The sequence below is a fragment of the Bos javanicus genome, chromosome 3 (assembly GCF_032452875.1).
Source record: "Bos javanicus breed banteng chromosome 3, ARS-OSU_banteng_1.0, whole genome shotgun sequence".
NCBI classification, from domain to species: domain Eukaryota; kingdom Metazoa; phylum Chordata; class Mammalia; order Artiodactyla; family Bovidae; genus Bos; species Bos javanicus.
The window spans coordinates 41,609,045-41,624,838 of NC_083870.1; the positions used below are offsets into that span (position 1 = coordinate 41,609,045).

At 35.9% G+C, this 15,794-nt stretch overlaps 1 protein-coding gene across 2 annotated transcripts in view; it reads left to right on the plus strand.

Moving 5' to 3' along the window:
- The first annotated feature begins 294 nt into the window (after positions 1–294).
- OLFM3 (olfactomedin 3) overlaps positions 295–15,794 on the plus strand; it is a 224,726-nt gene continuing 209,226 nt past the window's right edge. The window contains exon 1 of one of the 2 annotated variants that reach the window (XM_061411035.1): positions 295–868. In XM_061411035.1, coding sequence (XP_061267019.1) covers positions 800–868 — 69 coding nt within the window. In that variant the 5' untranslated portion in view covers positions 295–799. The remainder of the gene's footprint in view (positions 869–15,794) is intronic. The other variant, XM_061411033.1, reaches the window with a different exon arrangement.

The window sequence follows — 15,794 nt, forward strand, 5'->3', positions numbered from 1 at the left end:
ATGTTAAAAAAAAAAAAACTTCATTTATTTATGCATAGCTTTTTCAGATGATCAAAAGCCCTAGATAGATTAAAAACACATGAATTCCTAACCAAATATATTATATATGCATATGTAATAGCTACGGACTGTGTGCTTTGAGAAGAAAATACACATTGATAGTCTGCATTGCAAACTTTCTTTAAAGGACTAAATATGGTATCAGGTCCTCTGTAAATGACAGGAGACGATTTGTTTCATAATCCTTTATCTAGCTGACTACTTCTCTGCAGATGAAGATGCCAGTAAATGCTGAACTGGAACAGGAGAGTCAATCCTTGTTTGGTTAACAAATTCCTCGCAAAATATCTCCCCAAACCCCCAGGAGCTGTAGTGATGTCATATCCGTTGTCCAGGTCTCCACACCTCTCTCAGCAGTTGCTCCCTTTATCTTTTTCTTGGGTCAAAACTTTTGAGGTGGGCTGGCTAGATAGCCCCGGGAGAGAGGGTAAATTGGGGCGTGAGGCTTGAAGGCGCTTCAGCACCTCGGTCAGCGCCCACCGCAGCTCAACCCACCCCTAGAGCTCCCGGACTCTCAGCTCTGAGAATGCCTGCGGAATGATCGCCCCCCAGGGCGGCTGCCGCTGCTGCCGCTACTGCTGTCGCTGCTGTTGCTACTGCTACCGCTCCTGCCACTGCCTCTTTCTCCACTCTGCTCTGACTGGCAGGCAGAAAGTGCAACTGACGAAGGAAAGGTCTCTGCAGTGAGAGTGGAGTGCCTACATAAAAGAGTAAAGAGGGGGCAAAAACGCAGATCAGAATGCAGGCGACGTCCAACCTACTCAATCTCCTGCTGCTGTCTTTGCTTGCTGGATTAGATCCTTCCAAGGTACGGGCAATATTTTAACTCTTGTTTGAAATAAATGTGCAATATGTAACAGACCGGACAAAAATGCATTTAATTATGCAAAAAAAAAAAAAAAAGGAAAGAAAGAAAAGAAACATTAAAGACAGCTTTTCTAGAAAGCCTGTGATGCCTGGCGTATCCCACTGCTTGGAAGATACAAGGTGAACTACCCGAGGAATAGCTCCTCAAGGTAGAGTCCTGGAGAGGGGGGAGGGACCAGGAGCGAATATAACGTGTACTGGCAGCGGGCAATGCGGCTCTCCGGAGAATTTAGCTTATTTGATATCCAAGAGCTTAACGTTCTCTTCTGAAGTCGGACGGGTAATGCAAAGGAGTTAGCAGTTAAAATAATGCAGTTTGTAATCATGTTTAGGAGATGTGAACCTTTTCTTTGTTGAAAGGAGAGAAGCGTTTTCCAGCTGATTCTGGTAAATAATACTCCCGTAGCAGACGTGCTGCAGTTTGTGTCCAAAACATTTGGGATGCTGCTGGTAACACGCACGGCAGAGCAGCAGAGCTCTACTCCCTGCCATGGCTGAGAGGCAGTGGGCAAAGGGGCTTGTGTTTCTTTCTTTCTTTTCATTAAGGAAATTAGAGAGCACTGAGAAAGTTCTGATTACCAGTGTTAAGAAACAGGAAGTGAGAAACCTTTGAAACTAAGGAGTGGAATAGGAAGGATGTGTCCTCTCAGAGCTGTTGAACTCTGAAAATTATCCAGTACTGGCAATTAAAGTGAACGCTAACCTCTTTTGATAAAAAGTCAGGAAATATGGAGAAATATTTTCAGCAATATATAAGAAAAGTGTTGAGGATAAAGTGAGATAATTTGAGAGCATCAGCATTCTAATAAAACTGTAATTATCTGGAATAAGATACAAGGCATCTAGTAAAAAGAGTAAGGGAATACAATTTCAAAAACTATTTTATTTAACTGGTTAAGAATAATTTGACACAATAGGAAAAATGATGTGATGTGACAAAGTTATATTTTTGAATATAGTAAAGTTATTTTAAAATAACCATGTAGTGCAGAGAAATTGTTTCTTTTCACAATTGAATAGAACTAAGCATAGCCTAATATTGTGGTTGACTGAATATTTCTAGGCCTAAATAAGTACATAGTGAAAATTTAGAATCATGTCATACATACATATAATTATTTCTGCACACTTTTCATATTTAAAGACCTGATGAGAATAAAATAATTTTCTTTTAAAGTTATGGTTATGCTGATCAACACTGTGAAATTTTCATGTAGTATATTGTCTTAATGATCTTAATGGAATATTTTATACACTAAGGTATAGCTTTAAAGCATTTTACATCCAGGTACAAAGTGCTGATTTTGCTTTCATATTTTTTAATCTTTTTTTTTTCATTTTTTTCTATGGATTTATGGTAACACATTACTTTGCCATACTTATATTCATTACAGCTCCGAATACATTCTATTATATAGTTCATTTGGAATATTCTTGGTAATACATTTTTAAAAAGCAAAGCTAATTACTGAGTTATTACATTAAAAAAATCATTAGACTTAAAGTAAACTTTGTAATTCTTTAAAATGATTTCATAATGCAGAGTTTTACTAACAATTGCATGTTCATTTGATTTTTATGATATCTTTAATGCATAAATATCTTCATTTCTGTATCCCATTCTTCCCCAAATTAAAAAATATATAAGAAGAGCTTCTGATAAATACTGAGATAAATCCTCCAAGTAAATGATCCTTTTTTAGTTAACATGATCTTCTAGTATTGATAAGTTTATTTCCATGTATTCAACAACAGAAAACTTTCCTTCAGACTTAATTCTGGCTGTTTGATACAACAGAGCTGAGAAATCTAGAAAAGAAAAGGCAAACATTAACTTTTCAAACTGTCCTTTTCAGCTTCTAGATATTGCAATGCAGTGTGCAAAGAACACCAGACGGGTATTTGCTCTACACCATATATGACAATATAGAGAATATTAAAATGTTCATAGCAAGTGATTTTAATGTTGTAGTCTTTGGACAGTAGACACATTTTGCTTCAAAAAAGTGAACATGTTATGTTTTATCAAACTTTTAAGAATCAACACACTATATCATCTCTCCTCCCCAAAATCACAAATGGTACCACTGAATTCTCAGAATGATTGTCAATTAGGTTATGAAATAGAAATTATATCAAATGTTATTTTTTTACTAACTATATATTTTAGATAATAAAATAAGCATCCATAATGTAAATTGTTTGGTAAAATTGAAATTAAATTCTAATAATACAATAGCACACAAGACCAGTTTGTGGACAAATAAGTAATAATTAAGTGATGAAACTTAAACATAGAAAAATTCTAAATAGCTAATTTTTTAATATTTTAACATGTCAGGGCTGATATATTTCAAAATCATATTTTCAAATAAATCCATTTAAGTATTCTTCTCTATTATTACATTTTTCATTTATACTATATATAAATCATGCATGAATACACACAAATTGGCAAAATAGGAGAGCTATTAAAATGGAATAGACTTTTTTTAGGTAAAATATTATCACATATAACAAATATTAGAGAACTAAATTTTAGAGCATTCTTATTATATATTAATTTGTCTGGAAAAAAAGGCCTTCTAACAATAGTACCAATTCCATTTCATAGAAGATATATTTATGTTTATAATCATTCTTCCTGAGATTGAAACTTACAGATCATATATGACTTTATAAAGTGCTTAGATATCGCCATCTTATGGTAAGATAAATTACTTGAAAATCAATTTTATATTTAAATTAAAAAAAAACATTTATTATCATCGGATGAACTTACTTTCAGCATGCATTTACTTTCTTTTCTCTCATTTAATATACCAGAAAATTGGTAAGATTAGTATTTTCTTTCAGTAAAGGAATGCAATTCAATACTAATCAATTATTTGTATTTTATATAGACATTATCTATTTCCTCTCAAAAAAATCATGAGAATTATGTTTTCTTAATTAAAATCTTATTAACAACTTTCCAGTTCCATTCAGAAAAACTCAAAGGTGTATCACTTTGCTTATTTTAAGAGCTATCAAATAATTTTGCTTGTAATGGAGTATCTGAACTACAGGCAATGTGCCAAATCATCATTCATTCAATAAATAAAGAAAAACCTGAAGCTTGTAAGAATTCAATTATTGCAGAGAAAGGACTATTTCTGTGTAGGAAATTCCTGAGGGCGGCTGCTAGATGGCATCTCTGTGCTTTTAAACTGAAGGCACAGAGTTTAGTAATGACCTTGATAGTAGGAGAGTGAACCTCTTTTTCTTTTACAAGAATATCTTTAGCAGACCATTATTTGAACATCATAACAAAACAGTAATCCCTTGAAACAGAACCATGAATTTCTCTTCTCTGCAATGCTGAATTATAAAGAAAGGAGCTATAAACGTGACTGTGCAGATTTCAAACAGAACATTTATACCAGGTTCAGACACTTGGGGAGCAGTTAAAAAGAGGTGACATAGGCATAGCCACACATTGCAGTGACTGTTAATACTTTAAAGCAGTCATACTTGTGTGATAAATATATTGCAAAATGCCCTAGTATGCTTAGACTGAGAAAGCATTCACTATGTCCTTACCTAGAAATATTTTAAAGAACTTATTACCATGGTACTTGCTGACACCACAGACGTAAAATGAAACAATGATTCAGCAATAATCCTCAACACAAACTGTTTTTCCTCTCCAAAACAACTTGGCCCATTAGAACTCTTGCTTTAAATAAAACAGTTGTGTTAAGCCATATAAACATGATAGGAAGTAAGAGAATTTCAATAATTATATTGTTATATCTTCATAACATAAGATGTTATGTGCCTACGTAAAAGTGCCTTTGTATTTTGGTATTGCTAAAGAAAATTATCAAAGACCTAAATTGGCTAGGGGTGGCTTTAGTATATAAATCTAGTTAAAGTTCATGTTTTTGTAGCTTTTAAATGAAAATGATAACAGCAAAAACGGCAAGAGAAATAAATTGAGATCAGTATCAATTTGCTTTAAAAGTCATCTTTTAAAGGTGACTTAAAAATCTATCTTCTCCTGTAACTCCTGTTTGCCAGACACATCCTCTATACAACAGGATCAACTCATATTAGAACAGAAAATACTAATCGATAGAATCTGGCAGGGACCTGTAATTACACACCAATAAACTCTGGTATGGTAAAAAAGTGAAAAGTTCAATACAGTCCATCTATGTTTTGAAAAAGTAAATGACTTCCTTACTCCCATTCTATAACACCCTTCTTAACACAATTAAACGTTTATTTTGAAATGTAAATATTCTTTCTTACTCTTTCAGTAACTTGACAAGGTTAAAATGGTACTGCTCGCCTTTATTTTTCTTTGAAAATTCTTTTTTTTCATCATTTTTTAAAAATTTTATTTTATTTTTAAACTTTACATAATTGTATTAGTTTTGCCAAATATCAAAATGAATCCACCACAGGTATACATGTGTTCCCCATCCTGAACCCTCCTCCCTCCTCCCTCCCCATACCATCCCTCTGGGTCGTCCCAGTGCACTAGCCCCAAGCATCCAGTATCGTGCATCGAACCTGGACTGGCAACTCGTTTCTTACATGATATTTTACATGCTTCAATGTCATTCTCCCAAATCTTCCCACCCTCTCCCTCTCCCACAGAGTCCATAAGACTGTTCTATACATCAGTGTCTTTTTTGCTGTCTCGTACACTGGGTTATTGTTACCATCTTTCTAAATTCCATATATATGCATTAGTATACTGTATTGATGTTTTTCCTTCTGGCTTACTCCACTCTGTATAATAGGTTCCAGTTTCATCCACCTCATTAGAACTGATTCAAATGTATTCTTTTTAATGGCTGAGTAATACTCCATTGTGTATATGTACCACAGCTTTCCTATCCATTCATCTGCTGATGGACATCTAGGTTGCTTCCATGTCCTGGCTATTATAAACAGTGCTGCGATGAACATTGGGGTACACGTGTCTCTTTCCCTTCTGGTTTCCTCAGTGTGTATGCCCTCTGTAATTTTCTAACAGTTCTCTTTAGAAAATAAGTATTGTGATGACCCATTCTCTGTTGGGATGGAAAGCAGCACCAGAGTGAGAAGCAAAGGGGTCAGGATTCCAGACAAGACCCTCATTTTTCATCCCAACTTTGCCATTCTTATGTATATATGTGTGTGTTTATTACATATGTGCTCATGCTCAGTCGCTAAGTTGTGTTCTACCCTTTGTGACCCCGTGGACTGTAACTCATGTAATTTTCCAGGCAATAATACTGAAGTAGGTTGCCATTTCCTATTTCAGTTACATATATATAATATAATAAATATACACACATATATAACTTTGTGAAGCTTTGATCTCAATGCTCTCACCTGTAAAAATGAGAAGCTGACATGTTCTTTTAATTTACCTAGGAGTATAGTTGATTTACAGTGTTGTGTATATGTTCTATATATCAGCTCATTTGTATCATTTGTTTTAGATTTCACATGTAGCTGATATCATATGATATTTACTTTTTCTAATTTCACTCAGTATATCACAATCCCTAGGTCCATCTATATTGTATCAAATGGCAATATTTCAGTCTTTTTAATGGCTGAGTAATATTCCATTGTATATATGTACCACATTTTTTATACATTCCTCTTTGATGGACATTTTAGGTTACTTCCATGTCTCGGATATTATAAATAATTCTGCAATGAACTTTGGAGTGCATGTTTCTTTTTAAATTATAGCTTTCTCTGGATATATGCCCAGGAGTGGGATAGCTGAATCATATGGTGGCTTTGTTTTGTTTTTTTTTTCTCCATACTGGCTATACCAATTTACATTGTCACCAAGAGAATAAGAGGGTTCCCTTTTTTCCATACCCATTCCAGCATTTGCTGTTTGCAGACATTTTGATGATGACCATTCTGACCTCTGTGAAGTGATACTCCATTGTATTTTTAATTTTTATTTCTCTAATACTTAAGAATGTTGAGCACCTTTACATGTGCTTCTTGGCCATCTCTGTATGTCTTCTTTGGAAAAAAAATGTCTATTTAGATCTTCTGCCTTTTTTTGGATTGGGTTGTTTGTTTTTATGATATTGACCTGCATAAGCTGTTTGTATATTTTGGAGCTTAAGCCCTTGTTGGTCACTTCATTTGCAAATATTTTCTCCTATTCTGTAGGTTGTCTTTTGTTTCACTTATGGTTTCCTTTGCTGTGGAAAAGATCTTAAGTTTAATAAGACTCTATTTATTTTTATTTCCATTACCTAAGGGGTGGATCCAAAAAGATATATGCTGTGATTTATGGCAAAGTGCATTCTTCCTATGTTTTCCTCTAAGAGTTTTATAGTATCTGGTCTTACATTTAGGTGTTTAATCCATTTTGAGTTTAACATTTGTGTATGGTGTTAGAGAATGTTCTAATTTTGTTTATTTACACATAGCTCTCTAGTTTTTCCCAGTGCTACTTATTGAAGAGACTGTCTTGTCTCCATTGTATATCCTGTCTCCTTTGTCATAGATTAATTGATCATAGGTGTATGAGTTCAGGTCTGGGCTTTCCGTCCTGTTACATTGATTTATACGTTTGTCTTTGTGCCAGTATCATACTTTTTTTTTTTTTTTTTACTGTAGCTTTACAGTATAGTCTGAAGTCAGGGAGCCTGATTCCTCCAGTTCCATTTGTCTTTCTCAAGGTTCCTTTGGCTATTTGAGGTTTTTTGTGTTTCCTGGGCTCCAAAATCACTGCATATGCTGATTGTTGCCATGAAATTAAAAGACACTTACTCCTTGGAAGGAAAGTTATGACCAGCCTAGACAGCATATTAAAAAGCAGAGACATTACTTTGTCAACAAAGGTCCGACTAGTCTAGGCTACAATTTTTCTAGTGTAGGGATGTGACAGTTGGACTATAAAGAAAGCTGAGCACCGAAGAATTGATGCTTTTGAACTACGGTGTTGGAGAAGACTCTTTGAGAGTGCCTTGGATTGCAAGGAGATGTAACCAGTCCATGCTAAAGGAGATCAGTCCTGGGTGTTCATTGGTAGGACTGATTTTGAAGCTGAAACTCCAATACTTTGGCCACCTGATGTGAAGAGCTGACTCATTGGAAAAGACCCTGATGCTGGGAAAGATTGAGGGCAGGAGGAGAAGGGGACAACAGAGGATGAGATGGTTGGATGGCATCATGGACTCGATGGACATGGGTTTGGGAGGACTCTAGGAGTTGGTGATGGACAGGGAGGCCTGGCGTGCTATGGTTCATGGGGTCGCAAAGAGTCGGACATGAGTGAGCAACTGAACTGAACTGTGTCTTCATACAAATATGACGCTATACACAGAATGCTATTAGAGCTCATCAATGAATTTGGTAAAGCTGTAGGATACAAAATTAATAAAAAAATATCTCTTGCATTTCTATACACTAACAAGGAAACAATCCTATTCACTGTCATATCAAAAAGAATAAAATACCGAGGAATAAACCTACCTAAGGAAATGGCAACCCACTCCAGTGTTCTTGCCTGGAGAATCCCATGGACTCCTGGTGGGCTCCAGTCCATGGGGTCGCAAAAAGTTGGACACGACTGAGCAACTAATACACAAGGTGGCGAAAGACCTGTACTCTGAAAACTATAAGACCCTGATGAAAGAAATTGAAGATGACATAAGCAGATGGAAAGATATATCATGTTCTTGGATTTAAAGAATCAATATTATCAAAATGACTACACTGCCCAAAACAATCTGCATATTCAATGCAATATCTTATCAAATTATCAATGGCATTTTTTGCATTCAGTTCAGTTCAGTCACTCAGTCGTGTCTGACTCTTTGCAACCCCATGAACTGCAGCACTCCAGGCCTCCCTGTCCGCATTACTAGACAAAAAATCTACATATTCTTGAGACTTCTTTGTTAAATTCTAGAATAGCTCCATGCTATGGTCTGTATGCCTGTGCCCCCTCCCCTTCCCACAAGTCATAAGTTGAAGCCTAATCCCAAGGTGATGATATGAAAATGGGGCATTTGGGAGGCGATGAGATCATTAACATGGAGTCCTCATGAATGAGATTAAAGTTATTATACAAGAGGCCACAGGGAGATAGTTCACTCTTTCAACCATGTGAGAATGTAAGAAGTCTGGGACCTGGAAGAAGGAACTCAACTGATCAGCTGTAACATTGATCTTGAACTTCCGGCCTTCAGAATTGTGAAAAGTAAGTATCTGTTTACAAGACGCCCAGTCTGGGTTATTTTGTTATAGTAGTCCAAACAGACTAAGATATTCTATTTAATAACGTGTGACCACTCATTAAAAATTAGATTTTTTTTGTAGAGTCTAGCTTGTAAGATCACAAATTTTGAGAGACCTGAAGGCTGCACCCCTGACCTAGTCACCTCCTAATGGCCCCGTTTCTTTATATCATCACTTTGGGCATTAGGATATCATCTCATGAATTTAGGGAGAGAGAAACATTCAGACCACAGCAGTAATGGAGAAATGACCACTTCTATAAACATAATTTTCTTTTCTCTTGGATTGTCTTCCACTTCCTCTGTTTATATTGGTTCCCTTGCTTTTCTCAATAGAGACTTAACTATAAACTCCTTATAAAGACTTGACCCTAAATTAGACACAATAACATTTCTCCTGATTTGCACATCCAAATAAAAGTCCACCTAAGTGATTCAAGAATTGATTATTTCATACAAAGGGTAAAAATAGATGAGAGCAATCATATAATATCTAGATAGACCCTATCCATGACCAACTATTATTTAAGAAATATAGTATTTCAAAAACACCTGCAAACTGTACTGCAGTGAGGTTTAAAACACATGTTACTTAGACTGAAAGCCATTCTTGAGAAAGGGGGGGGGGGTGGTTTCCAAGATACAGAAATAAAGTAAGAGCAATTTGATCAACAGTGCCAATAATATAAATGGTGCTAATATTAATAAAAATACTCAAAAATGTTTTCAAAAGAATATAGTTTTCTAAAAACACTTATCTTTTGTGCTTTAAAAGGTTCAGGATGCAGAACACGTGTATACCTGTGGCAGATTCATTTCAATATTTGGCAAAACTAATACAATTTTGTAAAGTTTAAAAACAAAATAAAATTAAAAAAAAATAAAAAAATAAATAAAAACAAGGTGTTGTAAAGCATATATCACAAAGTTATGCCTCCTGTCATTCTCATACCAAGCTTTCAGAAGAATAAAAATAATACCAGAAAAAGGGATCACAGACACTGCTATGTTCTTGCTTTTGCCTCTCCCTGGAAAGCTCTATCCTTCTTCCCCTTGTCAAAATTTACCTACATTTTAAGATGCAACTTAAAATGTCACTTCTTCCAGAAATCCTTTCCTGACACTCTCCGCACCCCAGGAGGGGGTAATCCTGATAAACTAAGAACTCTTATAAGAAAAGAATCATGTTTTATTTATCTTTGCATCTACAGCCGCTGGCACTGTGTTTGACACAGAATAGGTGTTCAGTGAACACAGAATAAATTGGATTTCTCCTCTTCCTAGACTTGTAAAACACTCTCTCCAATCACCCTTATTATACTTACCACTTTCTTTAAAACAACAAACAAATTAAAAAAAAAAAAAACAACTGGGTATTTACCATAATGTGTTTTCCCTACTAAATTATAATGTAGCTGAGGACAGGCTCTGTGTCATTTGTGGTCATGATTTTATCCTTTCCTATCTATCAACTAGCACAATGCCTGTTCAGATATGGAATTTGTCAACATTTACTGAATGAGCAAATGAAGAAATGAAGCAAAAACCTTAAAGTCCTAGGTTAAATGACTCAAATCTGTGTTCTTTATCCATGTGCTCATTAGATAATATCTTAAGGGTAGGGAAGTAAGATTAATTTTAAGAACCTTGTTTTTTAAGGGCTTGGAACTAATACCAGGTTATTTATATTGAAGAATGCTGCAAGATTATTATCTTTTTAATTTTTTGATTAATTTCCTGTCCTGTCTCCCTATCCTTTAGTTCAGTTCAGTTCAGTCACTCAGTCGTGTCCAGCTCTTTGTGACCCCATGAACTGCCGCACACCAAGCCTCCCTGTCCATTACCAACTCCCAGAGTTCACTCAGACTCACATCCATCGAGTCGGTGATCCCATCCAGCCATCTTACCCTCTGTCCTCCCCTTCTCCTCCTGCCCCCAATCCCTCCCAGCATCAGTCTTTTCCAATGAGTCAACTCTTTGCATGAGGTGGCCAAAGTACTGGAGTTTCAGCTTTAGCATCGTTCTTTCCAAAGAACACCCAGAACTGATCTCCTTTAGAATGGACTGGTTGATCTCCTTGCAGTCCAAGGGACTCTCAAGAGTCTTCTCCAACACCACAGCTTAAAAGCATCAGTTCTTCTGTGCTCAGCCTTCTTCACAGTCCAACTCTCACATCCATACATGGACTACTGGAAAAACCATAGCCTTGACTATTGGTAGGTCATCCTAAAATGGGGAATATTTATTTCTTCTAAATGTATATCATCACCCATTCATCCTCCTTCCTTCTGCTTACAGACACTCAGGTTATGAAAATTAAGAATATAATCTATATTTCTTCTACTTTACTCTTAAAAATCAAAGTTATATCACTAAGAAAGCTATAACAATCCAGTTGGGGACATACAGTGACACACACACACGAAATGTAAAAACACATAAGCTCATGTCATATCCCAAGCATTACAACATATTTAACATTTATTTTGTATCATTCCTTTTCATTAGCTTTTGAATATTTAATGAAAAATAGAGTGAATGACTATGTTTCTACTGTCTTTATCAAACAACATTCAAAACTAAATGTACTTCTAGATTTATATGAAATATAAAGGCCATCTATTTTAATTTTTCATAACGGCAAAAATTGCCTCTAGCATAACCGATAGATGGTTGGCTAGCTTGTGTCTATATGTTTTTAGACAAATAGCTCAGTCTATTTGGTAGTAATATAGTATCCATGTAATTATACTATTTTTAATTGAAAATAACAAATTTTTATTGAGTTATGACTTACAATGATATTTTCCAATAATGAGCTATGGTTCTTTAGGTTGCTAAATATAGTAAGAAAAAAAAAAAAGAAACATGAACTGTAGTAGACAGAATAAGGTCCTCCCAATAATGTTCATATCCCAATCTACAGATCTTGTGAATATGTTACTTTACATAACTAAAGGGAATTTGCGTATTTGACTAAATAAAGAGTCTTCAGATGGGAAGATTACCCTGAATTTTCTGATGGGATCATGTAACCAAAACATTCCTTTGCAAAGCAAAGAAAACTATAAACAAAACAAAAAGACAACCCACAGAACAGGAGAAAATATGTGTAAATGAAGCAACCGACAAGGAATTAAGCTCCAAAATTCACACAGAGTTCATTCAGCTCCATACCTGACAATTGTAATCCCTTATGATCATACAGTAGAAATGACAAATAGAGACAAGGGATTAGATCTGACAGATAGAGGGCCTGAAGAGATGTGGATGGAGGTTCATAACATTGTACAGGAGTCTATGATCAAAACCATCTCCAAAAGAAAGAAATGCAAAAAGGCAAAATGGTTGTCCAAGGAGGCCTTACAAATAGCTGAGACAAGAAGAGAAGTGAAAGACAAGAAGAATAGGAAAGATACACCCATCTGAATACAGAGTTCCCAAAAATAGCAAGGAGAGATAAGCAAGCCTTCCTAAGTGATCGATACAAAGAAATATGAAAACAATAGAATGGGAAAGACTAGAGATCTCTTCAAGAAAATTAGAGATACCAAGGGAACATTTCATGCAAAGATGAGCACAATAAAGGACAGAAACAGTATACATGTAACAGAAGCAGTAGATATTAAGAAGAGGTGGCAAGAATACACAGAAGGACTATACAAAAAAGATCTTCATGACCGAGATAACCACAGTGGTATGATTACTCACCTAGCACCAGACATCCTGAATATGAAGTCAAGTGGACCTTAGTAAGCATCACTACAAACAAAGCTAGTGGAGGTGATGGAATTCCAGCTGAGCTATTTCTAATCCTAAAAGATGATGCTGTGCAAGTGCTGCACTCAATATGCCAGCAAATCTGGAAAACTCAGCAGTGGCCACAGGACAGGAAAAAGTCAGTTTTCATTCCAAACCCAAAGAAAGGCATTGCCAAAGAATTTTTCAAACTACCACACAAGTACACTCATCTCACACACTAGCAAAATTATGCTCAAAATTCTCCAAGCTAGGCTTCAACAGTACAGGAACTATGGACATCCAGATGTCTGAGCTGAATTTAGAAAAGGCAGAGGAACTAGAAATCAAATTGCCAACATCTGCTGGATCACTGAAAAAGCAAGAGAATTCCAGAAGAACATCTACTTCTGCTTTATTGACTATGCCAAAGCCTTTGACCATGTGGATTACAACAAACTGTGGAAAATTCTTTAAGAGATGGAAATCCTAGACCACCTGACCTGCCTCCTGAGAAATCTGTATGCAGGTCAGGAAGCAACAGTTAGAACCAGACATGGAACAATGGATTGGCTCCAAACTGGGAAAGGAGTATATCAAGGCTCTATATTGTCACCCTGCTTATTTAACTTCTATGCAGTATACATCATGCAAAATGCCCAGCTGGATGAAGCATAAGTTGGGATCAAGATTGCCAGGAGAAATATCAATAACCTCAGATATGCAGATGACCCCACCTTATGGCAGAAAGTGAAGGGGAACTAAAGAACCTCTTGATGAGGATAAAAGAGGAGAGTGAAAAAGCTGGCTTAAAAACTCAACATTCAAATAACTAAAATCTTGGCATCTGGTCTCATCACTTCATGGCAGATAGATGGGGAAAAAATGGAAACAATGACAAACTTCATTTTCGTGGGCTCCAAAATCACTGCAAATTGTGACTGCAGCCATGAAATAAAAGATGATTCCTCCTTGGAAGAAAAGTTATGACAAACCTAGATAGCATATTAAAAAGCAGAGACATTACTTTGCTGACAAATGTATATATAGTCAAAGTTATTGTTTTTCCAGTAATCATATGGATGTGAGAGTTGGACCATAAAGAAAGCTGAGTGCCAAAGAACTGATGCTTTTGAACTACGGTGTTGGAGAAGACTCTTAAATGTCCCTTGGACTGCAAGGAGACCAAATCAGTCAATCCCAGAGGAAACCGGTCATGGATATTCATTGGAAGGACTGATGCTGAAGCTGAAACTGCAGTACTTTGGCTACCTGATGTGAAGAACTGAATCATTGGAAAACATCTTGATGCTCGGAAAGATTGAAGGCAGGAGGAGAATGGGACAACAGAGGATGAGATGGTTGGATGGCATCACGGACTCATTGGACATGAGTTTGTGCAAGCTCTGGGAGTTGGTGATGGACAGGGATGCCTGACGTGCTGCAGTCCATGGGGTCACAAAGAGTTGGACAGCATTGAGTGACTGAACTGAGTTTGATTCCAAAGGGAAGAAAAAAAGTTCATGTCCCAACTCAAAGGCATTTAGGGAGAAGGAATTTTCTCTTATTCATTTTTGTTGCCATTGTTGTTGTTCTATTTAAGACCTCAACTGACTGGAAAAGACCCATCTACATCTGGGAAAGCAGTCTGCTTTACTCAGTCTACCAATTCGATTCTTAGTCTCATCCACAAACACCCTCACAGGAAGACCCAAAGTAATGTTTGGTGAAATACAGGTATACCCCATGGCCTAGTCAAGCTGACACCTAAAATTAGTCATCACAGTAGTAAAATTTTTAAAAATCTATATAGCTATATATCTAATTGTCTCTGTATCATATCAATCTATCTAATCTCATGTATAGTTATCTAGCTAGTTTTGTAACCATCTACCTATTTCAATTATCAAAAGAGTAATTACTGAAATCCCAACACCTATCTTAACCCCAAGATTTCTACAATTTTATTTTGATTATCTGTCCCTGCCTTGATCATATCATGCTGATTGAACTCCCATGAAAGTCACACTGAAGATTCTTTGAATCATAGATTGTATCACCATCATTGTGCATGGATATATTATTACTCAATTATTAAAATTATTGTAAATCCCTTGGTCACAAATCTGTTTTCAGGATAGTTTACTCTTAATAAAATACAAGAAAATCCCAACATAATGTTAAAATTGAAGCCCCAAAGTTTAAATCACATAAATGGGTTGCCATGTTGTAACAAAGGTAACAAAATAACTAAAGTAATCCTGCTATAGAAGTTTGGGATTAATCACTGTTACATGATATGTGCATCACTAGGGACTTCTGAAAGACTTTTACCGTATTTGTAGAAATGTTTTCCATGTACCAAGAGCTATCTGAAATCTAAAGATAATAGCAGTGACCAAGAAGACAAAAGCTCTGCCCTCATAAAATTAGTCTAATAAAAAATAATAAGCAAATATATGTTTCAAAGTAATACATTATGTAGAAGAAAAACAAAACAAAGTACAGTGATAAGCAGTGGTACATTATGGGGTAGCAACAAACAGAACAGGTTCCATAGTACACATGATACTTGAGCAAAAAAATAAAGAAGGTGAGATAATAAAATACAAATATCTGCAAGAAGATAATTCCAGGCAGAGAAAATTGTGTTCATTAAAGCAAGAGCATATATAGTAATTTTGGGGGAAAGCAAGGAGACAAGCAAACAAGAGAATTGAGCAAGTGGAAGACTAACAATGAGGCCTGATTATGTAGATCCCTGGAAGTGGTTTCACAGATTCTGAGCGGGATAGGAAAAGTCTTGTGGATTTTGAGCAAGATGGGAATGAAATGTATTTCTCTTAAAACGATCACTTTGGCTGCTCTGTG